Source organism: Propithecus coquereli, unplaced genomic scaffold, assembly GCF_000956105.1.
Source record: "Propithecus coquereli isolate 6110/MARCELLA unplaced genomic scaffold, Pcoq_1.0 Scaffold2, whole genome shotgun sequence".
Classification (NCBI taxonomy): Eukaryota; Metazoa; Chordata; class Mammalia; order Primates; family Indriidae; genus Propithecus; species Propithecus coquereli.
In genome coordinates, this window is record NW_012144966.1 from 4,012,434 (window position 1) to 4,039,094 (window position 26,661).

Sequence of the window (26,661 nt, forward strand, 5' to 3'; positions counted from 1 at the left end):
AACAGCCACTGTATTCCAGCCTGGGCAGTGCTGCGAAACCACACCTCTTAAAAAAAAAAACAACAACAACAACCCAAAAAACCAAAAATAAACAAACAAATAACAGCGCCCCCACCCCAAACTAAAAAACAAAACTGCTTAGCACAGCGAATAAAAACCCTTATGGCCTTCACCTATTTTTCTCTCTTACAGCTCTACACATGTACTCTACACTGTAGCCAAATTAGTCCAACTCCCAATTCATGCCATATTGTTTCATGCCTCTATGGCTTTCACACATGTTGGTCCCTTTATCTGGAATGTCAACTCCACCCTCACATCATTGGCCTACCTATCTCTTATTTAAACATTACAATTTAATACAAATATCCCCTCTTCCAGGAAGCCTTGCCAGATTCTCATCCTCATGTTGGATTTGGAAACATTTTCTTTGGGTTCCCATTAAGACCTTGTCCATATCCAGATGCAATTGATATTGCTTCCTGATTTTCTGGCTTTTCTTCCCTGTGGCTAGTGTTTTCACTAGTCACCCCTCATTTCTCTTTGTCCTGAACTACTGCAATGTTATCCTGATAGATACTGGTTATGTCTATAATAACTTGTTTACTTTTCTGGCTCCTTCAATGGACAGTAAGTTCCTTAGAAGAATGTACATATTTACACACAGTAGATCATAACAAACTAACACTGACTGATTAAAAAATGAATGGGAGGGAGGAAGACTAAATAAGTGGCTAGAGAGAAATAATGACAGACAGGAGGGCTTGTGGAGAGACTGAGTTAGACCTTGATACCAGAGAATCTGGATATTATTTAATAAATCATGGGAGAGCCTGTGAAGGTTTTTGGATAGGAAAGTGTAAGAATCAAAGTATTTAGGAAAATTACTTGAGCTGTAGTCTGTGAGATAGACTGGAATGGTGCAAAACTTTAATTATGAGAATAATTGAGAAAAACAACTGTAATACTTCATATGAGAAGCAATAAAGATAATTATTCTTTAATCTATCATTACATTTGCCACTCTTCTAGTTAGCATTTGAAATTCCTGTCTTCTGTATATGAATTTTTTTTAGGGGGGGGGTTACTTCTAATTTAATAATCTTTGTTCCTTATTAAAAAGTTTAAAAGTATACAAAAATGTAATAAAACGGAAAAATATCACTTTAACTCACCATTCAGAGGAGACGATTGATAACATTTTGACATATCTCTTTCCAGTATTTTTCTATGCATTTTCTCTCATGTTGTTAAGATCGTATAGAATATATAGAATTTTATATTCTGCTTTTTTGTCTCACATGATGATGGTACCTCCCCATTCTATACAAAAATTTAAAGGTTACATAATAGTTAATATGCCAGATTTTACTTATTTCTGTAAAGTGAACATTTTTGCATTTTAAATATTTTGAGTTGTGATAAACACTTTTGTGTATAAATCTTTGTTTTAATTTGCATTCTTTTTCAAGGACAGATTGCTAATAGATTTACTAGGTCAAATCTATGATCATTTTAATAGCTTTGAAGTTTCTTACCCAATTGCTTCTAGAAAGAAAATACCAATTTCATGTGCAACTTCAGTGTGTAAGAGTGTTTATTCAGTTGCCCTTCTAAACAAACTTTAATATGCATGCATGCGAGAATATTGAAAAATTTACTAGTTTTGCCAACACAGAATATTTCCTTGTTCCCCAAGTCTGCTTTTTAAGTTTTTTTATTGTGACTTTGGCAACAAGGAATGTGCTTTCTTTAGATATATGTGTACACATGCATTATATAAATGGATTTGGAAAGAGTGGTAACTGAATAAGAATTACCAGTCTCGTTAATGAAACTGGCAACAGGCTGGAATTACTATAAGATAAGCAGATACTCAAAACCTTTTGCTTTCTCTTTTAGATGAATGGAAAAATGATCAGATCTCATTTTAAAATATTTTTACAGACAAAAAGAGAACTGGAGATCTTTCTGTTATACACTGGCCTAGAACAAGCCCAATAAAAATATTTTACTGTTATTTTGGTGAGTATAGGTTGATTATATAAGAGTTAGATTTAAATTATTATCTGTCCTTTCTCAATTTCTGAAACTTTGTACAAAGCTTTCAAGTGATAGGAATACCATTTAGGGCAGAGTGAAAACAATTTTAAACTGAACCTTTAGTCTACTGAATTTTATCAACTGAGAGACCTTAAAGCAAGGGTTGGCAAACTTGGGCTCATAGGCCACATTTGGCATGCTGCCTATTTTTTGATAGCCTGTGAGCTAAGAAGGGTTTTTACATTTTTAAATGGTTGAAAAAATGAAATGAATATTTCATGATGTGTGAAAATTATATTAAATTTAAATTTTTTTTGCCCATATACAGTCTTATTGGAACACAGCCACACTCATTCATTTCTGTATCACCTATGGCTGCTTTACATAGAGTTGAGTAGCTGACAGAGACTGTAAGATCCTGAAAGCTTAAAATATTTACTATCTGGCCCTTTACAGAAAAAGTTTGCCAACATCTGTCTTAAAGTAATATAGGATTTATATTTTCGTCACTGTTTGTTTAGTGAGTATTTCCAAGATGCTCTGCTGCTCATCAAAATTAATTCTTACCTTGTTACATTTTGAATTTTTAAATATCTGCCATTTTTCACAAGCTTATGAAACTTCTTTTATACTCATTTTGAAAAGAATATTTTATTATTTTCTACAGCTCTGTCTAGAGCCCATCTGCATCTGCTTGATGGTTTGATTACTAAAATTAAGTCATTGGTAATTGGAATTCTATAATTCTGAAAAAAAACTCAGTATAATCCATAAACTGTGCATGTATGAGGCTAAAAGCAGTGTAAATTCTTACACACAAGGTAGAGGCAAATGGTGTTCACTATTAACCAGAAAAGGAAGTTTACTTGAAAAGCCTATATACAAATCTTACTAGTTGGTGGAGATGTTACTATGTTTGGTTTGACTAAATTAAACAAAGCTTCCCTTGACTCCGAGCTGCACATACTGCCTATATTCTGGAGAAAGATTCCATAAACACACAGTTCTAGTCCTTAAATTCAATTTAGCATAATGTGAAGCACTTCTTTTGAGAGCCAATCCCTTGCTGGTTATTGTTCTCATCTAGCTTGATCCGAAGTCTACTGAATTAGGATATTTAAAGGGCCCTTTGTGGTGGCATCTATGATTCTGTGCAGCTGAATATGCTCAATTATTCCCCAGGAAATAGTTTTGTTCTTCCTTTGTTTGTTTAGGCAAGAAATTATTGTGGGATATCCAGCATTTTAAGTGATTTTGCCCCAGAGCATGTGCTAGACACTATAAGGAGAGTTTATGACTTTTAATTCTAAAAGGTTTCTCAGTTTTGAATTTCTAGAATTGGTTATATCCATGTTTCTTCCCATCCTATTGGGACTTAACTGTTGTTAGCAACCTCCTGTGTGGTTCTAAGATATCTTGACCTCTTTGAAATCTTTCCAGGTGTCATTGCCACTTTCTTGATCTCTGCAATGTAAGCTACATTGTTTAGTGGAGCTAAGTTCCATGAACTTTAGAAATCCTCCCTGAGACTATGAATTGACTAACACCCAAGGTAGCATAAACATGGAGACACAAATGTTCCTAAACCTAAGCTTGCTGGGCAATGCAGGATATGACTTGGGAGTCTGGGAAAAGGAACATTTTGCTCACTTGTGCTTCTATGACTAGCTCCAGGTGCAGTTTGAAACGAAGTGGCTAGTTTTTCTGATCCTCAGATGTAACCTCTCATTAGAACAGAATTTGCAATTGTGAATGTAAGGAATTCCACAAAGACCCTCTGGGCCCATTAAGGCCTCTGGCTTCAGAGAGTCCTAAAACACACTTAGTTCAGCATAGAGAGATGTAGTAAAGAGACACTGATTTTTACAGATTTCATCTAGGTTTTAGCCTAAAGAAGATTGTAATGATTCCAGCTCATCTTAAAATTTGCACCCAAAAGATACAGTTATAAATTTAAAAGAAAAAAACAAAGTTCTTATTATTTCTGGTGATACAGTTAAGACTTTGCAAGGGTTTGTACTTTAACTAAGAACCCCACGTTAGTCTAGCTTTAGATGTGACTTACTATACCAGTGATTTCTCAGCTCTTTTCTTAAAACCTGACAGCTTGGCTATTCTAACAGAGGAATCACGCTGCCAAAACTTAGGGGAGTGAGACAAAGTTGTGGAAATAACACTACATTGAGAATCAAAAGATAAAGGACTCAGTCCCAATCCTATCACTACCTAATTAATTAACATCTCCACTTGTCTCTGTAGCTATAAAATATGCAAAACAAATTACACAAAGGATGCTGTGAAAACAAAACTAGTAATAAATACAAAAGGCCTTGAAATAGTGCCAAAGAGTATAAATGTGAAAGGTGTAGTGGTGACAGTGCTTGTCCACTCTTCTTTCCTGTTCATCTCCTTCCCACCTAGAAACTGTCCATAACAAGACTGTTGTCCCTCACACTCCTGAGCCATCTGTTGTTAGGATCACCCTTTCCACCCTGGCTCCAGTGTCTAGGGAATCCTGGAGGTCACTGAGGGCTATGCTAGCTATGCATCTTCAAATGGCTGTGAGGAGAGTTAGGCTTCCTCTGCTTTGCTTTCTATTGGCTAAGGCCTGCAGCTTGCTGTGTGCGTATGGGTGAAGTGGCTACAGGTATAGTGGACAATTACACATTACTGCAGCTTCTCAGAGGCTTCTTTCCTGCCACTAATAATAGTTCATTGCTGGGAATGCAATTATCATGGAAACTTTCAGATCTAAAAGGCTATACAACAAATGTTAACACATACTCTCTCTGGGTGGTTGGGATTATAGGTGTTTTTATTTTGTTTTGTCAATACATCTGTATGTTCTCACTTTGGCAATCCATAAGAAAAAAGTTTAAAAAAGAAACTTAATTATGAAACAAACAAAATGTCCTTTAACTATGTTATAAGGGGCAAACAACTTAAAAACTCTGAAATTTCTCAATAGGATAATCAGAAAATAAAGGTGTGTGATTCACCCTAAAAATATGAGAGCAATATCACATCATGTGAGAAATTTTTCGAAGAACTTTTATGAGAAAAAGATTTATGTAGTTTTAATGTCCTGTCAGATTAATATGAACTAAATAAATATATTTAAATAAGAAATACTACACTGTATCTACTTTTCCCAATTTTATGCCAGTAGTGTGGCAATCTGATGAAAAAACAAGAAATTAGTACCTTCCTATCTTCAGATGGAGCCTGAAGGTATAACATATTCTGAAGCTGGTCTATAGACCAGATGGGAAAACTTGTTCTCTAATCTAATGACTTTCTTTTAATCACAAGCAGACAGTAGTTTTCTTATTACCCAGAGTTTTAGAAATACATTATTCTTGAGAGTACTTCCTAGGATTTCTTTTACTCATTTAAGACCACATCTTTGTATTTAATTCATGCTCATATTATCCCTGCAGGGCACATCTCTCTAATTATTCCCATCTAAAGTGACAGGAAAATAGAATTATACTACTTGGAAAACAGACATCCTTTGGTATGTCTTTTTTCAGTGCTCCCTTGAGCATAGTTCATCATTGTCTTCATTGTGTCACAGATTGTGAGCTGTCCTTGGAGGGTAAGAGCCGTCACTTACCTGTCTTTGAATTCCTAGTGCCTAGCGTGTGCCTGGTACAGAGTATATATACAGAAAAAATCAGAATAAACAAATAATAATACCCAATGCATAACGATTATAGTATATCAAGCAGCAGTCTAGTGCCTTATATGTTTAATTCATTTAGTCCTCACAATCCCATGAAATAAGTACTATTTTTATTCCCATTTTACTTACGAGAAAACTGAAGACTAGAAAGTAAAGCAAGGTCACACAGAGCCAGGATCCAAACATGGCTCTAGAGTCAACGTCTTAATCAGCACACTCTGCTGTCCCACCAGCACCCATGCTAATCAGGAAAATGCTCCATTCCAAGAGAAGCATGGGTACATTGTGCTTCCACCTCTAAACACCTCCTGGTTTCCGTCAGTTGTAGTTACCACTGTGTGGTTCTTTGGGAGACTTAAAAAGGGAAACAACTGGACACAGGCACACAAATGCAGAATAAATGAATTCCCAACCTTAACAATTGCTGTGTTTGTAAGGCTGTTTCTAAAATACCTGTGGGGATTTGTGAGAGCGCCAGCTGTACTGGTGACTGTGGAGACTCGCCAGCAGAATATTTTCATCAGTATCCACCTGGCCAAACCGCAGTGTCTCCTGTGTGTCATTACAGATCACAAAATGGCTGAAAACCAACTCTTCTACCTCAGGGCATTTGTTCTGAAAGAAAAAGAATACGAAAACCAACGTGTATCAGATTAATTGCAAGATGTTTGGCAGCTGTCTGCCTGGTGGCCATTGTTACAACACAGAAACCCTAAAAGATCTGTTGTCATTAGCTCTGGTATACAAAGTATTCTATACTTCCAGAATAAGCACACAGAAAAAATACCTGAAAGAGATCTTAAATGTTCCAAGAATGTGTTTTGATTTATACTCCTACAAAATAAATCATACAAACAGAGGAGCAAAAGAACAGTGAGATCCCTCAAACTTTTTAACATTTCTTAAAGTGAATTAACATGCTACAAAGAGTGCTGTATAGGGTAGTGCACGTTTTTGAACAGAGTACTGGAGGCTAGAATTACCATGTTCCCAGCCTTCTAAACTCAACAATCAAGACCAATTACCAAAGCCACAGTTTGTACCCTACAGAAAGTAAGCATCATTTAGGTAAAACATCCCCAGATCCCTTAAGGGGGAGGGAGGGAGGCAGGGAGTGCGTGTGTGTGTGTGTGTGTGTGTGTGTGTGTGTGTGTGTCCCTTAAGGGGGAGGGAGGGAGGCAGGGAGTGTGTGTGTGTGTGTGTGTGTGTGTGTGTGTGTGTGTGTGTGTGTGTGTGTGTGTGTGTGTGTGTGTGTGTGTAAATCTGCTCAGGGAGAGATGTAAATAAAACCATAACTTTCCCTCTATTGTTAAGAGGCTGAACATACAAAACAGATCAACTCCAAACTCAGAGAAAGCCAAGTTTTCAAGAGAAATAATGTTAAGTTGAAAAACAGTTTTCAGTATCTGTTTCAGCTAATAGCCATCAATCAGCTAATATCCTTCATTAATCAGCTAAGGCTCAGCAAATCAGTAATATGTTTCTGTGTTGATACATCCTTTTTCAACTTAATGGTGTCTCCACTGATTGCTGTTACATCAAAATGCTGGCAAAATGATAAAATATTTCTGTGCTTACTCTTTTAGTTAGGTCATGGCTTAAAAACAATAAACATACTTCTGGTAAACTAAAAGAATAGCACAATAAATATCTTGAGAATATAAGAAAAATCATAATTAGCTAATCAATTTGGAGATGATAGGTAATAATACGTAACTGATGCTTCTCCAGTTGCTTCTATCACGTGGCTATGGATCTAAATAATGTCAAAATGCCACACTCTATCCTGCGGGAAGGGAGAGTAAATAGAGATACCACTCGGAAGCACAGTGATTCAAGAGATTAGGAGGCATGGAGACAGAGTCTACGGATGAAAGTACCTGGAATCCATCCTGGACCAAAATCAGACCTAGAACTTTATCAGGCTACAGACTCTCCTTGGGAAACAGAATCCACTCCTAGTCATCCTGAATGCCCTGGGAGCAGGGGACAGTGCTCTATGCTGCAGGTGGTAAAATGGCCCTGACATACCTCATTCGTCCAGAGGCCCTTGAGAACTTCTAAACCCTCTCTCTATCATCCGTCTATTCTCACTCAACTGAACCTTGCTTGACAGCCTCACTAATCACCAAGAGTTTCTGGCTAGGTGAGACCAAAGCACTTATAACCAACAATTACCTGTTGTCTACCCTAATACTCTCTGCTGTGGCTTTTAAGCATTAGCCATGATTTCAAAACTTGCCTGCTGCTGGGTTTTAGATGTCCTGCCTTACCTGGCCCCTCCCCACAGCTCCAGCTGCACCTCGAGCTACACCCCATTTGCTGATGACATTTGCTCGCGGCACTCCAGCTCAACCAGCTCGACTTAGCCGTTTTCAGCTCCTCCAACACTACACTGGCCTCTTTTCAATTCACTCAACATGTAGAACTACTTCGTACCTCAATGCCTTCCCTCTGCTTGGATTTTCCTCTTGCTTGGCTAACTTGTTTCTATTCAGCTTTCAGCTGCCATTTCTAAGGTCACTTCAGAGTAGCCTTCGGAGATGCTCCCCAGATCAAGTTAGGTTCCCCTATTTTATGCTCGCATAACACTCTATGTTTTCACCTTCAGAGCACTTGTTAATTTGTACCATTATGGGTTTGGAATTGTCTTTATCATTAGACTCCATGCTACATAAAGGCAGCACCCAGGTCTGTATTATTTACAATTTTATTGCCAACACCCAGCATAATGTCTGCTATGTTAAGTACTCAATAAATACTTAGGAAAAAATAAAAGCTGGGTAGATTCAGTTTCTAAAATTACAATTGTAATGTATATTCACTGTATAAAAGTTAGAAAATACAGAAAGTATGGATTTAAAAAAATCTCTAATTTTATACTCAGTGATAACTGCTATTAACATTTTGGTGCATTTTTGTTCAAGCAATTTTTCTCTTCTGGATGTCCTTCCTGTTACTATTCCAGTCTATCCTACCCAATCCTATCTTATATATTTATCTACAAACCTTTAATCAAACTGGAATCAAAGTGTGTAATTAGTTTTGATGAGATTTTTCCATTTAGCATTATATAATCAACACAAACTGCTTTCCTTGTAAACACTTTTCTCTCCTTTCAGTCTAAGAGTACAGACATGAAGAAAGGGATATGATTCCAATCTCCCACTTAGTTACACATCCTGAGATTAAAACTCAGTTTTCATAATGAATTGGGATCAATCTGCTAGTAACAAAGAGGTTAAGTTACCAGATGGAGCTTAAGTAGAAAAAAAAATCATATTGCTTTCCTCATATCTAAAAACTGACCTTTAATAAATGATGAGGGTTTTAGGAAAAAATGTAAATTAAAGAACACAAGGGGGTTGTTTACATTTTTCTAAAGAATACGCAAAGTCCTTCGGGAACTATTTCTCTACTGCTCCTTCATCTGTGGAGTTTATTATAACTGTAATAAGTTTAAGCATTTCTTGGACTGTTTTAAGTCCTGGTATAGTATAAAAAAGTGCATATACATTTTATGTGACATCATACATGTTGAGCCGCAGAATGCTCACTTGGGTTTGTAATTAAAAGATGACTAATTCACACTTTAGTTTCGTGGAGTGTCACACAGGCATTTGCAATTAAACAGAGATACCACTTTGGTGTAACACAAGGTTATACCTGAGTATAACCTTAATTTAAAAAAACAAACAAACAAACAAACCCCTTAAATGCTATTTTGTCCAAATCTGTGAAAGTGATATAGAAATATAAAGCAAACTGCAAGTGGCATTTTGGGTCCTTAATCTGTTTTCACAAAACAGTCATCATTTATAAAAGAGAAAAAAAATCTACAACCAGAGAAATCAGACACTGATGAAGCCTTCTGTTAATCTTGAACTCATGACCTAAAGGTAGAAGGCCAAATTGTTTCATGCTTCAACTGACTGGTCCATCCACGCTGGATAAAAATGACTTGTCTCTGATATGAGTCCAACAAAAAGTATGTGGAGAACTCAAATCACTTACTCTGCTTATTAAATTCAAATTTTTCACTGGCAATAATTATACTGTATGTGAGCATTATACACACAATAAAATCCAAGTTTGAGAAACTAAACTTCCTCTTCTAAAGGGGACAAACCACATTCAGACTATCTTAGAAACAAAGAACTTAATAAACCTCTATAAACCCATTTCAATGTCAAATGTCCCATCATTTCAAAGCAGTACATTTTTGTATTTACTTTAGAATGCACAGGGTTAGGTGCCTACCACATTAAAACTTGGTGGCAAGTACCCTTGACATGGGAGGAAACAAGAAAATTACAGCAACAATTACAGAAGTATATCCTCTTGTGGCTCATGTTAACATTGCCAAATCCTTGTATAAATCAGAATCAACTATTCATAGAATGTACCTGTCAGCAATATGCTATGTGACATATGGCTCTACTTAATCAAATATACAATTCCATTTTTTTAAAAAACTCAGAATATTCCTTCAAGGCACTGTGTTAGCCAGTCAGTCATTCACACTCTGATGTGGTTTAAAACATTTAAATATTTATGCACCATATTTTATTTATATGTATAGCTGTGTCTAAGAGAATATTTTTACCCTAGGAGGAAAATGATATTTCTGAAGGCCATTTTGCAGTAGTTGCTGTACATGAGTCTTCTTATGATGTCTCTGATACCAAGACAAAAAAAAATCCTGAGTTTAAATGCTCTATCAGTGACTCTTTTATATTTTCTAGGTTTGTTTTTTATTAAATGCATTGTTCAAAATATGACAAAAAAACAGAAATCGGAAAATGGAGCCATGGAGGTTTTTTTCACATGGCTATTTGAACCAGCTGCAAAGATTTAGATCACACTAGCTCTTATTTTACGCATGTCCTTTGCAACAAGAAAACCATGGAATGCCCTTAAAAAAGATTTTTAAAATATAAAACAGATGTGTTATCTTCTTTCCCTTTGCAATGGTAGTGCCATGTTAGGTAATTAATTCCTTAGTCGTGTACAGGTCTTCATGCATATAAAGAAAATAGTTTATTCCCATAAAAATTCTTAAGTTAGAGAACTAAAGCCCCTCCCCCCCTTAACTGCCCCTGTCCCTGAAAAAGGTCAGTGAGGGATGAAGGACCATTTCTCTTGGGGAGCTAGCTTCACACAAATATACGTAACATACAAAAAATGTGGGGAAATGTCTCAGCTTAAACAGCAACTCAAACTTGATGGAAATACAGGAAATACAACACTGAAAATCAGTAATAGAAGAAGAAGAGATTTGTTCTTAAATGGCTAAATGTAGTAGCATTCAAACGTTCTGTGAAATTACTTCCATGTTAGTAGGTATAGCTAGGTTTTCCATTTTAAATATGCTATTTATCATAGATTTATACTTCTCTCTTTTTTGATATGGCTAATTTCTGATAAGAGATACAAGTAAAAAATTACTAATCAAGAGTCTCTAATCTAAAAAACCTATTATCTAGTGCTTTTAAGTGAATCAAAAAGGCAGAATGATAGTAGAGGAAAAGATTAAGATTATATCATGCTCACATATTTCATCTCACTGCATTTTTTGTTTGAAAAGATGAAATGCTTATTATCAAAAAGGCTCACACAGATTTTTCATTTCTGCAATGGACACTTAGACAATTTGATACATAGCTAAGTTGAAGGTTTGGCAAACTAAAGCCACAACACTTGGAAAAAATTTCTGGGAATATGTTACTTTCCACACAGATGTGGTACATTAGTCACAAAAATGTGAGCATGATCTCCAATGCATGTGTAGAGAACCCATATATTCCAAAGTTTTTCAAAAAGAACATGCATCACTTTGCCAAAACAGAGAAGGTTCGAATATTATGGTGTCCATCAAATTCTTCATTCTTTCACATTTTTGTTTGAATTTAACTTATTATTAGAAGTGATAACATATAGTACCTAATAAAAGATCCTATGTGGCCAAACTATAAACTGTTCCGGAATGTGCATACCTGTTGCCAAGCTTGTAGCGCAGTGTTTAGAGAATGAACTACATGCTGTCCAAAGTTTACAAATACAGAGTCAACTATCACGGTGCAGTCAAGCAGCTTTTCTATGGCATCATTGGAAACTGCAATCTGTCCAGAGACACTGAAGGGTTTCACCACGCTTTGCATAGTAACGTTTCTGCACTCTAGAAGTTTACAGTCTGCTTGAGCTGAGAACTGGATCTCCTGACAGACAGAATCATTATTCCACTGTCGAAGATACATGTGTGGTTCTCTGAAGGAAACAATCATGTATTCCAGTTCAGATGGCACATTTTTATCAGAAATGAACGGCTGTAGGTATTGCAGTGGAGCTGTCAAGAAAACAAACAAGAAAAATAGCAATTAAGATAAGCCCATACTTTATGAACATAAAGAGTGAGATGACATTTAAATTATTCACAAAAAGATCATTGAATTTAGTATTTGGTGTTTAATAAATTCAAATATTCTCTTGAAGACATTATAATCTTTGAATTATCATTTGATATTTGCAAACAAAACTGTTCAATCAGGTCTCTTAAGTATATATTGTTCAACGGTTACTTTCACTTTAATAGAGAAAAAATTGATCACAACAAATAAAATGAAGAGGAGGTAACTATCTAAGGAGAGTTTTATAAAACTGCTCTGTATCTACTAACCAAATCTCAAAAACAAAAACATGACTCAAAGGGAGTTAGAAAAAGCAGATTAAACTACATTTTTGCTGAAAAGGCAAGATGCTTAACAGCAGCTATGTTTGGTTTTAATCTGATTTCCCCCCCCTTTTCCTTTACATGTAGGTTGAAAACCTAATACCTGAATCAAAATGTATTAACTAGAAAAGGTTTCGTATAGAATATAATGCTTTAGAAATAATTATTCAAGTAACATTAGCAAATTTATAAAAGGCTACTTTTGGTGTGCGGTAAAATTTAAACTTCTTCCTTCTTCTGAACTTGTAAAAATGAGACTCTTTTAAATTAATTGGAGAATATGCCCATCTTTGGTAGAAGGTATTCATGCTTTTGAAATTAGGCAATATCAAGTACTTTTGGAAATTATTTGCTACCAACGTAATGGCTCAGAATACAGAACAAAAGCAGATATACTTCTTTCAAAAACGTCATAATTGGAATAATACTAAAATCTACAATTTCAGTCACTTCCTTGAAAATTCTCATTAGGAAGTATGCAGAAACATGTCAGCTCAATACCAGTGGTAACTTATATAACAGGACCATAAGCTGGTTCAAAAGTAAGGAGCACACCTGTTATACTAAACCAACTTCAGAATAATTTTGCCACTGTTCACTTTATACTTCCTGAAAATAAATTATGTAAGTAAAAATTTATGAATTTTGTCTTGAGAACACTAAAGCAAAAACAGTCAGTAATAAGTGGATGTTAATTTGATGCTAAGGGAAAGAATACCTGTGCCTAGTTGATCAAGGTGATGACAAAGGTGGAACTCCAGGTGAGCAAATTGGAAGGCAATGCAAAGAGAAGGCACAAACCACGGGGTAAAGCAGGAGTCGACTCTGGTACAGGCGGCAAGGGCTGTTGGAGTTACAAGTGGATCACACGTGCTTTGAGAACCAGATTCACTTGCAGAGCTATGGGATATAAGTAATAAAACAAGTTCGGTAACTTAAATTTCCCAAGATCATGTAAGTCAAATGTCTTTCAATAAGAGTTTTTAAAGCTAGTAGCCCAAATCCTACAGTCAATACGTTATCAAATCTTTTGTATTTACTCTCATAAACTAGCTATTTTTAAAAAGTAAGTTCAGTTCATGTTGATTATTCTCTATGAATTGTTGGCAGGAAACTTTCAAAGGATTCTTTGACCCCCAGGTCATGTTGATCTAACTCCAACTCAATTTTCATCCATCCGCATCTCACGTAACTTATGTGCAATTTGTTCTCATATTAGTTTAAGACCAACACAGTTCAGAGTATAAAAAAAAACAGTACATTCAGTGTCAGCATAAATGTTTCAGTTTTGTTTTACTTTTCCAGATTGTCCATATCCATAAACCCTTATGAGTCAGTCAATACTCTTATTGAATATCCCCTGAATACTGTACTAGGTGCCGTAAAACTTACGACCATGTCCAGAAGAACTAGGGTCCCATGGACAATTACGCTGTGTGGGTCCTCAATTTCACTTGCCCATCCCCTTAACATCATTTTATACAAGTTAAATCTGATTAAAATGAATAGCAAAGGCATCAACAGGAAGGAAGATGTTTGTGCATGGTGGTTCCTGGTGTGCATAGGAAGCATGTTGCTTACATTCCATTAGTGCTAATAAAAGCATGAGAGTTGGGAATTTGGGGGTTTTGGCAGGGATGGGGAGGGAGAAAAAGATGCATCCTATTATTTGTAGACCACTAAGTGGATGCTCCTCTTTTCCCCTCACCATCTTTCACCCTCTTCTCTCCAATCTGAAATTTGCTCTGCAGCTAGAGTAGCCTGGCTCCCAAATCCATGAAGAGCCTGGACAACAAACACTGTGATTTACAGTATCCTAGGGAGAACTACGAAAGGAAAAACTAAAGAAGTAAGTCCCTGATTTTCAAAGAATTCACAGTCTAACTGGTGATACTCAATATGTAGACATTTACAAACATTACAAAACAGAATCACCACCCAGGAATAGGAAAGTTGGAAGTGCTGCCAGAGTGGAAACATAAGAGGAACTCAATGGTGTGGGGTGAATCATGTGGGATTCTCAGAGGTGTGAATCTTCAGCTGGGTTTTGAAAGAGGTTGTGAAACGGAATGGTGGAAATGAAAGCTAGGAGCATTCCAACATGTTTACTGAGTTGTCTAACCTCAAAGAGTTTACAGTAATGTGGTGGTATTTACTGCAATGTTAGTAAATCTCCATTGCATACCAAAAAAAAAAAAAAAAAAAAAACCAAAAAAAACCAGACTATGGGGCACTAGGTTATTCACTAAATGCTATGCACAAAAATGCAGCTAAGTATATTCTATAAACATCTATAAATGGGCACACTGATCCAAACAACTTTCTAGGAATTTATCTGTGCAGTTACAAATAAAAGATTTCATCAGCAAAGTAAAATTAAAACTAGTATTTATTCAAAAAGAGCAAAATATATTAGTTATGTATGTGTTTTACACATTTGAACTCTTTCCCTTATACTACTTAAAGAAGTTGTTAGAAATAGGGCACAATGTTAAAATATTAAAAATCCAAGCAAGAGTTCTATGAGATCAATTTTAAAACAGTGCATGGACAATTTGAGGTGCTTATCTGAAGCATTTTTCTTGCCAACTATAGTCTTTTTTTTTTTTTTTTGAGATAGCATCTTTCTCTGTTGTCTGGGCTAAAGTGCCATGGCATCAGCCTAGCTCACAGCAACCTCAAACTCCTGGGCTCAAGCAATCCTCCTGCCTCAGCCTCCTGAGTAGCTGGGACTACAGGCGCTCGCCACCACGCCCAGCTAATTTTTTCTATTTTTAGTAGAGACGAGGTCTCGCTCTTGCTCAGGCTGGTCTCGAACTCCTGACCTCAAGCAATCCTCCCACCATGGACTCCCAGAGTGTTAGGATTACAGGTGTGAACCACTGCACCTGCCCACAACTATAGTTTTTGATACTCAGATTTTCCAAGATTCATTTTTCTGTCTCTTGAGAATGGCAGATAATTATAACACATTAGAAAAGGTTGCCAAAACATCATGAGATTCTGATACAATCTTTACTTATAACAAACTGATTAATTCCTCACTTTTCCTAAATTAAACACACCAATCAATGGTTAGAGATCTTTTTAGGTATATGTACAAAATCACAAAATCATACTCAGGTGGTCAGCAATATTCTTTCAATCTTGAAATCCTGACTAAAATAGTTACTAAGTTAACCTATGTTCAAAAAATTATAGTTTTATTAATTAAAAATTTGAGTCATCAAAATCAAACATTTCTTAAACACAAAATATGGTAATATAATCTGAATATATTTTATATTTTGAATCACTACATTTATAGTTTTTTGATACTCAACTTGATCACCATTATCTACTATAAAAGTAGCATATATGTGCCTACCTTTTCCACAAGGATTAAAAAGACCTAAGGATTAAAAAGAACTAAATAGTCATAAATAAGAGTGATGACCCTGCTAGAGACTAAAGTAGCTATATTTGTATAATTTCCTTAATTAGATATAACAATGGACTTTGATCTGATTTAGATATCAAAAGGAAAAACATAATTTATGAGATATATAATAGGCAAAAATAGAAAAGTAAAAAAAAAAACCCTACGATCTACAATATTTATATTTCAACACTTCCCTTTTCCCAAAAGATTTTCAAAATAGGTTAAATTCATGGCCAATGGCAGTACATACAGATTTCTCCGGTGCTTTTCACTTCTAACACGCTGGAAAATGGCTCCTAGAAGCAAGACTTCTCAAATAGTAATAAGCAGAACTCAAGATTCAGTAGTTTGTTCAAATTATCTGTAAGTTCAGGTATAAACTCAAATTTTTAGAATAGTGAAAATATTCTAAATAGTGGAAAGTATGGCAGGAGTTTTACATATCTATACCTTCATTTTAGCCAAATGGTTACTTACCAACTGTCCTAGGTGACCTGTAGAGGGGTATCAGTTCTTTAAACAAGGAGTATCCCCTCTGTCTAGATGTAGATTGATTCTATCTTAATGTCACTATGGGGACTCAGGTATAATCTCTAAAGACTCACCGATGAGTGTCATTCTGGGGTAAACCCCTCAAGCACAGCTAGTACCAAACAGTTATCTGACTTGAATGATGAAGACTTGAGCTTCTGTCTGGATCCCTCTGTGGTAATAAGGGTTTTGCAATATAGCAAACTATAGCATAGAGATTAAGCAGAGAATGGCTAGGGTAGGAGAATCTAGATTAAAATGTGCACACTGCTATCATTTATACTGTAATATTGAGTAAGTTATTTCATCTGGCTATATCTCAGTTTTCTCATTTATAAAATGAGTATAGCAAGTAGACTTAGTTCTTGAGTACTACATGAAATAATGCATACAAACTACCCAGCACAACGTCTACCATTTAATAACAGGAAAAAACCCATTCGTCTTTTTCTTGTTGGCAAAACAAGGTACCATATTGGTTACTTAGTTTAACGTTAAATATCTTTACCTACCCAAGAGCGACCTCACGATATCACATGGGCATTCATCTCAATGTGGCACTACCTCTCAACATTGGTTCATGTAAACCCTCTGCTGCCCACTGCACTAACACTGCTCTGTCCGTCCTGGGAGACTGCTGAACGGACCAGAGAGGACACAGGAAGATGTATGTGCCTGCCACACCACATTCTCTCTACTCCTTAGAGTTGTCATCTTTTAAAATGTCTTAATCCCAAATAACAAATATAGCTTTATTGTAACCCAGTATATATATATAAAACAGGGGAAAAAATGTTTCCTGAAAATATGATACACACTGATATTTTTTATTGTGATCAGATACAGATACCACAAAATTGATCATTTTAACCATTTTAAAGGGTATACTTTTTAAAATGACATTAAGTACATTCACACTGTTGTGTAACCATCACCACCATTCATCTCCAGAACTTTTTTATTTCCCCAAACTGAAACTCCATACCCATTAAACACTAATTCCTCATTCTCTCCTCCCCCAGGCTCTGGCAACCACTACTATATGTTCTGTCTCTATGAATTTGGCTACTCTTGTTATGTCATATAAATGGAATCATACAACAGTTGTCTTTTTCACACTGATATTCTCTACTTATTTTATTTAAAAAATTCCAATTGCAACGTGCTAAGTTATTTCATGACCCAATAATGGGTTGCAATTTGTAGTCTGAATGAGGGCCTTAAATGAGCCCTCCAGTAAAGGACTCCTTTAACTCTAACTTTAAGAAAAAAAAGGAAGACAGAATCATTTCCCAAGATTCATAGAATAAGCAACATGACACAGAGAGCTCGTCAGTACCATTGGCCTAGAACTTTAAATGAGACCTGAGGAATACTTGAGTACTTGGGGGAATGTATATGGGAGAAGGGCTAGATGGCAAAAGATCTACTCCTTACCTAGAGTTCAATCACCAACTAAAAGGAAATAGCAAAAGACCTCAAAAGCAGACTTCGGGAAAAAATATAAGCATTCCTTCACCCAAGGAAGAGAAGGTAATGTTCAGGTTTAGCCCTAGGAAAAAAATAAAGGAGAGGATTTTCCGGATAAGTCCTGGATTTTACCTGTGTGTGACTAAGGTGGCAAAGCAGTTCCAATGTCAACATTTATGTCTGAATGGCTTATAAAACTAAAAAAAAAAAAAGTTATCCAAAAATCCTAGGTATATCTAAAAATGCAGATCCAAGTAGCCACATGGAGAGGAACAATATCTGGGGGGCCACAGTTACCTCCTGGTAGGAGAGAGTTCAACCAGCAGAGAAAAGAAACTATTCAGGGACTTACCTACCAGCACTCTTTCTCTGATTCTTCCACTGTCTACATAGGGAAGAATCAAGGCTTTGGGAAACAAAAAGCAGTTCCTCTTCCTCCTCCTCCTCCTCCTTCTCTCTCTCTCTCTCTCTCTCTCTCTCTCACACACACACACACACACACACACACAGAGCTGTGGATCACTGTCTCAAAGAAGACCAAATATGAGTGGACAGTGATTTCTTTTACGGGATCTTAGGGGAGTAGGAAGAAAAAAAATACATACACACATACACACCCCTGTGCACGTGGAGAGGGAGAGGGAGGGAGGGAGGGGGAGAGAGAGAGAGAGAGAGAGAGAGAGAGAGAGAGAGGGAGGGAGGAAGGGAGGGAAAGGCACATCCAAAGATGATAGCATTTCAAAACACTCACCAGAGGTTCAATTTTCATCACACAAGGAAAGAGCCACCCACCCTTAGGCCATTTCTCTCTCCAGGATGCCCCCCATCATGAATTGGCATTTTGGGGGTGGGGATAAAAAGTCCTTATAACCAATCTGCTCTCACATGTTTTAATGTTAAGAAAGGACCATGCAATATGGACAAAAAAGCGCTAAAGACTTGGCATAGATCAACAGAGTTCAATGTTATCATCAAACAAATTAAAACAAAGTTAACTGGAGATATATATGAAGATCTACACAGTTATTACTGTGTTATGATACATGCCTGTAATTTGTGTGATTTCACATAGCCAAAATGAGTACTTCTGAAATTAGGTCTTTGGAGGTAAAGGGAAGAGGGGAAAATTAAAGCAAAAAGTTGTTCTGGTCCATCAGAAGACATCTGATTGATACCGAAGCCAGGGAATCTGGGAGGGTAGCCCAAAGCCTGAGAGAAGGGCCCTTGATTCCTTTTCTCTTTTGTTCCTCCGAGGGGCCAGTCATTGGGTGAGAAACTGTAAATTACAAATAAGACTGTGTGCTTGCTGGATATTTTCTGTTTGCTCTCCAGATCCACCGTCTACCTTTCTCCACCTTCCTTTCTCCTCTACAGAAAGGTCTGTAGTCCAGACCTCCCTGGACTACATCAACAAGCTGCTTTGTCCTTTGCCTTGTCTTTGGGTTCAGTCAGTGGGAGGTACCCACAGGAGATTAGAAGGCAGAAGGGGAGTGAAGTAAGGGCATGTATTTTCCTTGCTCCTTCTCAGCCAGGTCTCTATACGTCGCTGTGTCAAGCTACCAAAAGCAGCTACAAATACTACTCTGAGTTAGAGTTTTGGCTCTATTGCTTAGCGCCTTTACACCTAAGAATGGGTTTCCCAGACACAGGGTACTGCACCATCTCTTAAGCCTGCCCATTTTTTTTTCTTTTTTTTTAAGAGGCAGGGTGTTTTATCGCCCAGGCTAGTCTCGAACTACAGGCATGAGGCACCACACTGGCTATCTTGCCCATACTTTTGTAGAGTTCTTTCATTAAACTTATGTCAATCGTTGTCTGAGTTGCCATCTGTTTCCTATCAGAATGTGACTGACAAAGGAGGTTTACTCAGGCTTTAATAATGGGCAAATACATATGTGATGGGACTAAAGACAAATAGCTGAAGCGGAGAGCCTGACCAAGGCTCTAGAGGCTGCATCTCTTGCCTCCAGTTCAGTACACAGTAAGTAGAAGGGGAAGGTTCCCAGAGGTCAATACTACTGTGAAAACCAAGTCTGAAGGTCAACATTTACTCCACTTCAAAAGCTCCCTACAAGAAATCATAAACATTACCACCCATACGATCAAGCAAACCATTAGTTAAAGATAGCAGGAAGTGATTATTGACTATTTTGTCTGCAGGCATTTGCACTAAAGGCTCCCTGCCATCCCTTGAACTGGTTAGCTCCTATTCATTCCTTAAAGTTTCAGTTTAGATATCAGTATCTCAAGGCCAAATAGCACTTGATAATGGGGCCAGGACTGAAACCCAGGTCTTTTAACTTGAAATTCTCTATGAAATACTACTGCTATTTACATATGTACAGTGAGGCCATTGCCACTGTAGCAGCTGCCCTACACCGTTGCAACTTCGTCTCAATTGCAGGCAAGAGACTCTTCTTTTTTAAATACAAAACTTCATGGCTCTTATTTTTATGAACTTTCTTCCAGTAATATCTAATAGTCTGGTGTGTATCCTCAAACCACTGAAGACTATTACTTATGATAAGACAATCTCTAATCATAAAAGTGCCAGGTTTTTGTTCAGATTTATATTATCCATACGACAGAATATACTGAAGGTAATTGTAAAAGCTTTCTGTCTGCATGAATTGTTGATATATTATCAAAGCATTGATTTTCTTTCTAGAAATTGGATGAAATTTATTTATTGTCCCTTTTGAAAAATATCTTAATAGTGTTATATTATGTTGACTTTTAAACCAACTCTTCTAATTTAATTTCATTAATATCAATTTCTACCTGAAAAATGATTAATCCCAAACAATTTAAAGTGAAATCAATTGTGAAACATTAGCTGAAAAATTCCTGGTGAGGACAAAAGATCTGTGATTACAATGTCAGAAGCTTGGTGAAAAATTGCCTGAATTTGATTGACTGCATAAATTTCTATCCCCTAAAGGCTCTGCCCATTTCTACAGTGCTAAGCCTATCACAAAAGTAATTTTTAAAAATGTTTCAAATTCATAGAAATTAACCTTTGTCTAAAATGCTCTTTCAATGTTGAAAATACATTCTTTCATAATTAGAATCAAAAAATCACTAACATGATACTACTAATGAAACTCGAAGTTTTAAAAATCAATTTGATTATTCATAGCTCTATTTTCTGAGATTTCCTGGTTTCTGACCAGGTAACCTAAACTTAGAAGAGGAAATAAACATTTCCAAAGAAAAAGCATTCACAATTATTTATAACATAAAGTAGAAATCAGAATACAAAATGGTATGATATGATTATAACCTTGTAAAAGCATGTATATATATGGGCAAAAATAAAGGTAATGTAGAAAAGGAGAAAACCGTTGATTTGCAGGGTATTAGAATGGTGGATGTTTTTCTCTCGGCTAGTGTCAGAATGTTGTTGGAGGGTTGGGGAGACGGAGGGATTATATAAAAGGAATAAGATGACACTAAAGCCAACCCATCAGGAGAACTGTAATGAAGGGTGTGGACAGCAATGAACAGCACGGCCTCACAAGACACATTATAGAATATAACCCAAGAAAACTGTTTCACTTATTGTGGTTTATCTTCTTTTTCTTGTCTTTTATGAGAGCATGTGCAAAAAGGCTTAGGGATGTGTAAGCTAGAAAAGCTAAAGAACAGTTGCTGAAGCCATTTTTCTCTACCGTAAGTCAATGATTGCGTTAAGAAGGCGAACATTGAAATGGGGATAATCTGGCCCTTTCTACCACTCACCAGATATCCTGTAGGAGGTGTAGGATAGAAAGTTCTGGGGATATGATTTAGAACTGAGGTCCCCAATCCCCTGGCGGCTGCCAGGTACCATCCTGGGCCTGTTAGGAAAACAGGACCGCGCCTGAGCTCCTCCTAATCCCCTTTCCCCAGCTCCCCCCTTCCTCCCTAGCCCTGACTTTACCCCTGCGCCCTACCCCCCATCCATGGAAAAACTGTCTTCCATGAAACCGGTCCCTGATGCTAAAAAAGGTTGGGGACCACTTATTTAGAATACTTGTTCTATAGCTCTAGAAATTCGTTATGGCCAGAGAGACCTTACAGCTAGATAAAACTTCAGCTATCTGAAATCCTTTGGGTGTAAATTTCTTTGGTTAGTAAGCCAAGTTTCCCTAATGTCTAGAGGCTTGTCTTTTAAAGTTTCCAGAAACCATTTAAGATGGAAATATTTCTAGTATTTACCTTTTAGAAAGAGACAATTCAATTTATTTAACCTTTTTTTTAATGCCCTGGGTTTTTCATTACACATATTGATTACAGCGTCATTAAATGGCTATTGAGGGGTGTGTATGGCTCTTTTCTTCTATATCTTTGGGTTCAGGATAACTGGTGAGGATTTTGCTTTTTTGCATTTTTGTTTTATATTTAAGGAATAGGTTCTTAGAAAGGGCTCACAGAGCTGTCTTGTAAGTAAAACTGGATTTTTAGTACACAGATTTTAAAACATCAGATTTTGTTTTTCCTCCTGGTTCTCATCTGTAGATCAGACAGATGTAGCTGCTAGACAGCTGAGATACAGCTAAGTGAGGGGTCATTAGATAAGAAATGACTTGATCATTCTTTCCTAGCAAATGCTACTATCTCATCTTTCACTGAATTACCTTTGGTCATCAGCTCCATTTTGACTGCTGTTCAAGACAATTCTCCAAAGATCTGAGGATACTAGTTTCTTCTGGTCATTCACAAGATTGATATCTGGCAATTGCAGTTCACAAACTCTGCTTTCAGACAAACTAAATTCTTGAAATGCAACAAAAACCTTCTGGAGTTCATCCCAGTATTCCAAACTACAAGGAACCTATGTTAAAATAAAATTAAAAAAATTGTAAGTTGCAAATAGAGATTAAGCTTCTATATTTGCTGAAATTCAAACTAAATCTTCATAAAAGTTATAACATTAAGACTTTTAAAGGAAGACAAGGTTATAAAAGATAGTTCAGAATTTCTTTTCATAATTACTGTATATTCATACAGTTTATTTTAAAAGACTCACTCGAGAATATGTGAAAACAGCCAGTTTTTTAAACAAAAAAGAAATAATGAGGAACAAATTCTACAAGGTGTTAAATGTATTATAAACCAATAGTAATTAAAAGATAAGGTTGGAGTAATAACATACAAATGGATTAAAAGAACAGAATTAAAAAACAGAAAAAGAGGTAAGTACAGATTAAATTTTAGTATGTAATGAAGATTTCAAATAAGTAGGGGGAAGATAGAAAATGAAGTTTCAAGACCTGACTAGTCATTTGGTAAAACCAAAGTGGGTTCCTATATCATTCTTTACACAAAAGTAAAGTCCAAAAGGATCAAAATGTTAAAGGATAAAAAGTGAAGGCATAAGAGAAAAAAATCTGTTAATATTTTTAAAAATTTTATAATAGGGCAGCCTTTTCTATGTATGACATGGAACCTATGATAAAAGTAAATCTTAAAAAGCAAACTAGGATAAGACAGGTAATACTCAATGGCAGATGAAAGAATATTTGTTCTGATAGCAGAGAGCTCTTATAAATCAATGAGAAAATGATATGTAAGCATATATTAATAGAAAAGAGCAGATTTGCTCTAAAAGGGAAAGAGGTGGATTTGACAACTTCCATGTTCCTCCACTGTGCCAAATATCTACTGCAAGCACAGCATCCCCCTGGGGACCTTCTGCATTGCCCTTGTGGGACTTAGGGGCAAAGAGAACCAGTGTAAACACAATACTCATGCTGCTTGCCATGCTACAAGCAATAAAGTTCTTTGTTTCTAACCCAGGAGTCTTATGTCTCTTGCCAGAATCCATGAAACACTAATAGGACACCTTGTTATCTTGCATAGGGTAAAATCCCAGACCCTGACAGCAATTAGTTCACAGAAGAAATATACCCAACCAGTAAACATGAAAAAATACTCAACTTTATTACTACTCAAAGAAATGCAAATTAAAGCAATAATATAATATTTTTACTTATTAATATGGCAGTTTAAAAAGATTGACAGTTCTAATTTCTGTACAGATATGGGAAAAAAATTCGTACACAATATTTTTGGAGGGTAATTTGGCAATATCTATTAAAAATGCTTATTTTTTTTTACCTAAGAAATATACTTCTAAGAATTGGTTTTAAAGAGATTCCAATGCAAGAGTATGTGTGTGTGTGTATGAATGTGGGCATGCACATATATATGTATGTGCATATATGTGTATGTATATATATGCATGTGTGTATTTACTTCAGTCCTGTGTGTATTGGTAAGAAAAGTGAAAACAACTCAAATATCTATCAATAGAAGATTGGTTAAATATAACACACAGATCTATAGAATAGATTCCTACACAACTATTAAAATAAATAAGGAATATCTATATATATTAACACAAAAGACATCTAGGGCCGGGCACAGTGGCTCACGCCTGTAATCCAAGCTCTCTGGGAGGCCGAGGCGGGCAGATTGTTTGAGCTCAGGAGTTTGAAACCAGCCTGAGCAAGAGCGAGACCCCATCTCTACTAAAAATAGAAAGAAATTAATTGGACAACTAAAAATATATAGAAAAATTAGCCAGACATGGTGGCTCATGCCTGTAGTCCCAGCTACTTGGGAGGCTGAGGCAGGAGGATCGCTTGAGCCCAGGAGTTTGAGGTTGCTGTGAGCCAGGATGACGCCACGGCACTCTAGCCCAGGCAACACAGTGAGACTCTGTCTCAAAAAAAAAAAAAAAGACATCCAGGATATATTATTGAATTAAAAATACTTAGTTTTAAAATAAGAACATGTGGGTTGGTCCTATTTGTCTAGACTGGGCTCAGATGTGTTCCCTCTTCTGGAAGCATTTGCTAACTACCATCAGAGCCAATCACTGCCTTTTTTGTGTCATCGCTGGACCTAGTACACTATCATAGAACTCATACTTTGCAATTACTTATTTACATGTTTGTCTCCTTTAATAGACTCTGAGATCCTTGAGGGCAGAAATGGCACTCTATTTTTAAAAATATTCTTAGCATTTAACAGTTTCAGGTACATAATAGGATCTCAAAAAAGCTTCTGGAATGAATAGATTTCTCCTCAACCTTTCTTTCCTGAATAAGTGATTCCTAAACTTTCAATAGTAATAAATGTTACCTCCACCTATAACGAAGTTTCTTTTCTTTCCTTTAAACAGTGACTTGAGCATCCATGTGTGGGGAGATGCTAATGGAACACGGGAGGATAAAATGGATATGGAGAAGAGGCTAAGTGTAATGAAGCAGAGGTACCTGTTTTGGTCAGTGATAAGTAACATGTCCATGGCATTCCACTTTTAGCCACCACTTCTTGAAATTCTCTTCCTGCTTTCCATGACATAATTTTCTCTAACTTCCCTTCTCTGGGTCATTGTTCCTGTATTTTCTCTCAGCCTGAAATACCTGCCTGCTCCCTACTTTCTCACTGTCTCATGTCTAAATCCTTCCTATCTATCAAGGACCAAATCAAACGCCACCTTTCCATGAGCCTTTTCACTTCCTCATATGGAAAAATTCTTTCCCTTTTCTGAACACCAATAACTTTTTAAAATGGGAATCTGTTTCATAGCTCTTATCACTGTATACCTCATGTTGTAGTTATTTCTCTACATGATATCTTCTCTAGTGGCAACATTCCTTGAGGGAATGATTTCCATTTGGCTAAGTTTTGGATTTTTACAGCACCTGGCATAGTGTATACAGCAAATTTTCAAAAAGAGTTGTTGAATGAATGAATGAATAATTCATGAATGAATGAATATACACATACTGGGTGAGTCAGCCCATCTCTGACACATGAAAGATTATCTCCAAAGAAGATGGAAAGAAGATGAAAGTATGAACCTTGGAGTTAGATCTATTCAGTCTGGGACAAAGCATTTGATTTAATACAACATAGTAAGAGCTTAAGAAATGTTAGCTATTTAATTATTTACCCTTCTCAAGCAGGATGTGGAAAGTGGGGTCTAAACCCCTAGAGAGACATACAAAAATCTCAGTGGAAGAGGGCAAATTAATTTAGAAAAAGCATATTAATATACCTATTGTTTTTTGTAATACAAATAATGGAATGTAAAGTTCAACGTAATTTTCTTGGTGACAAGGTTATACAGAAAATAAGGTGAAAAAATTACTTGTTTCTGGCATTATCTCCAGAAGTTCTACATTAAAATTAATATATAATAGCTTATGAAAATTAGCTGTCACGTTGGAAAGCAGAGTAAGGCCTTAAGGAAAAAGTACTAATAAGTTTTGAAGTACAAGTCAAGAGTTGGAGTAGGTCCATAATTTAAAGCCGTCCAATCTGGGAATCATTGTGGGAAGCCATTAGGCAGTTTAGGGACAATGAAAGTGGAATGTACCAACAGCGGGGCTTAAAGAAGGAGGAATTGTTGAAGTTCAAAATAAAAGATGTGAAAGAATGCCAAAGAAAGACTTTATTTAATTCTCCACTTGTGTGAAGCTGGCTCTGTGGTTACATACTTCAATTAGAATATTCTCAGCTACTCTGAAAATTTAGAAAACAATAGAAAACTACTATAGAAATACACCCCAAAATACGTCAGTGATGCGTTTGTCAGGATTGTCCTTTATATACCCTATTTTCTTCAGTTAATAAAAGGGTATTAATAACTTCACACCAAATAAAACCTCTTAAAAAACTGTGTGTCTATAGGCCGGGCGCGGTGGCTCACGCCTGTAATCCTAGCACTCTGGGAGGCCGAGGCGGGCGGATTGTTTGAGCTCAGGAGTTCGAGACCAGCCTGAG

At 36.4% G+C, this 26,661-nt stretch overlaps 1 protein-coding gene across 1 annotated transcript in view; it reads right to left on the reverse strand.

Annotated features, from left to right (window-relative positions):
- The window catches only part of VPS13B (vacuolar protein sorting 13 homolog B (yeast)), a 933,283-nt gene that overhangs the window by 91,307 nt on the left and 815,315 nt on the right, over positions 1-26,661 (reverse strand). The window contains exons 39-42 of the mRNA XM_012643529.1: positions 22,500-22,696; positions 13,177-13,358; positions 11,725-12,074; positions 6,182-6,343 (exon numbers count right to left, since the gene is read on the reverse strand). Coding sequence (XP_012498983.1) covers positions 6,182-6,343; positions 11,725-12,074; positions 13,177-13,358; positions 22,500-22,696 — 891 coding nt within the window. The remainder of the gene's footprint in view (positions 1-6,181; positions 6,344-11,724; positions 12,075-13,176; positions 13,359-22,499; positions 22,697-26,661) is intronic.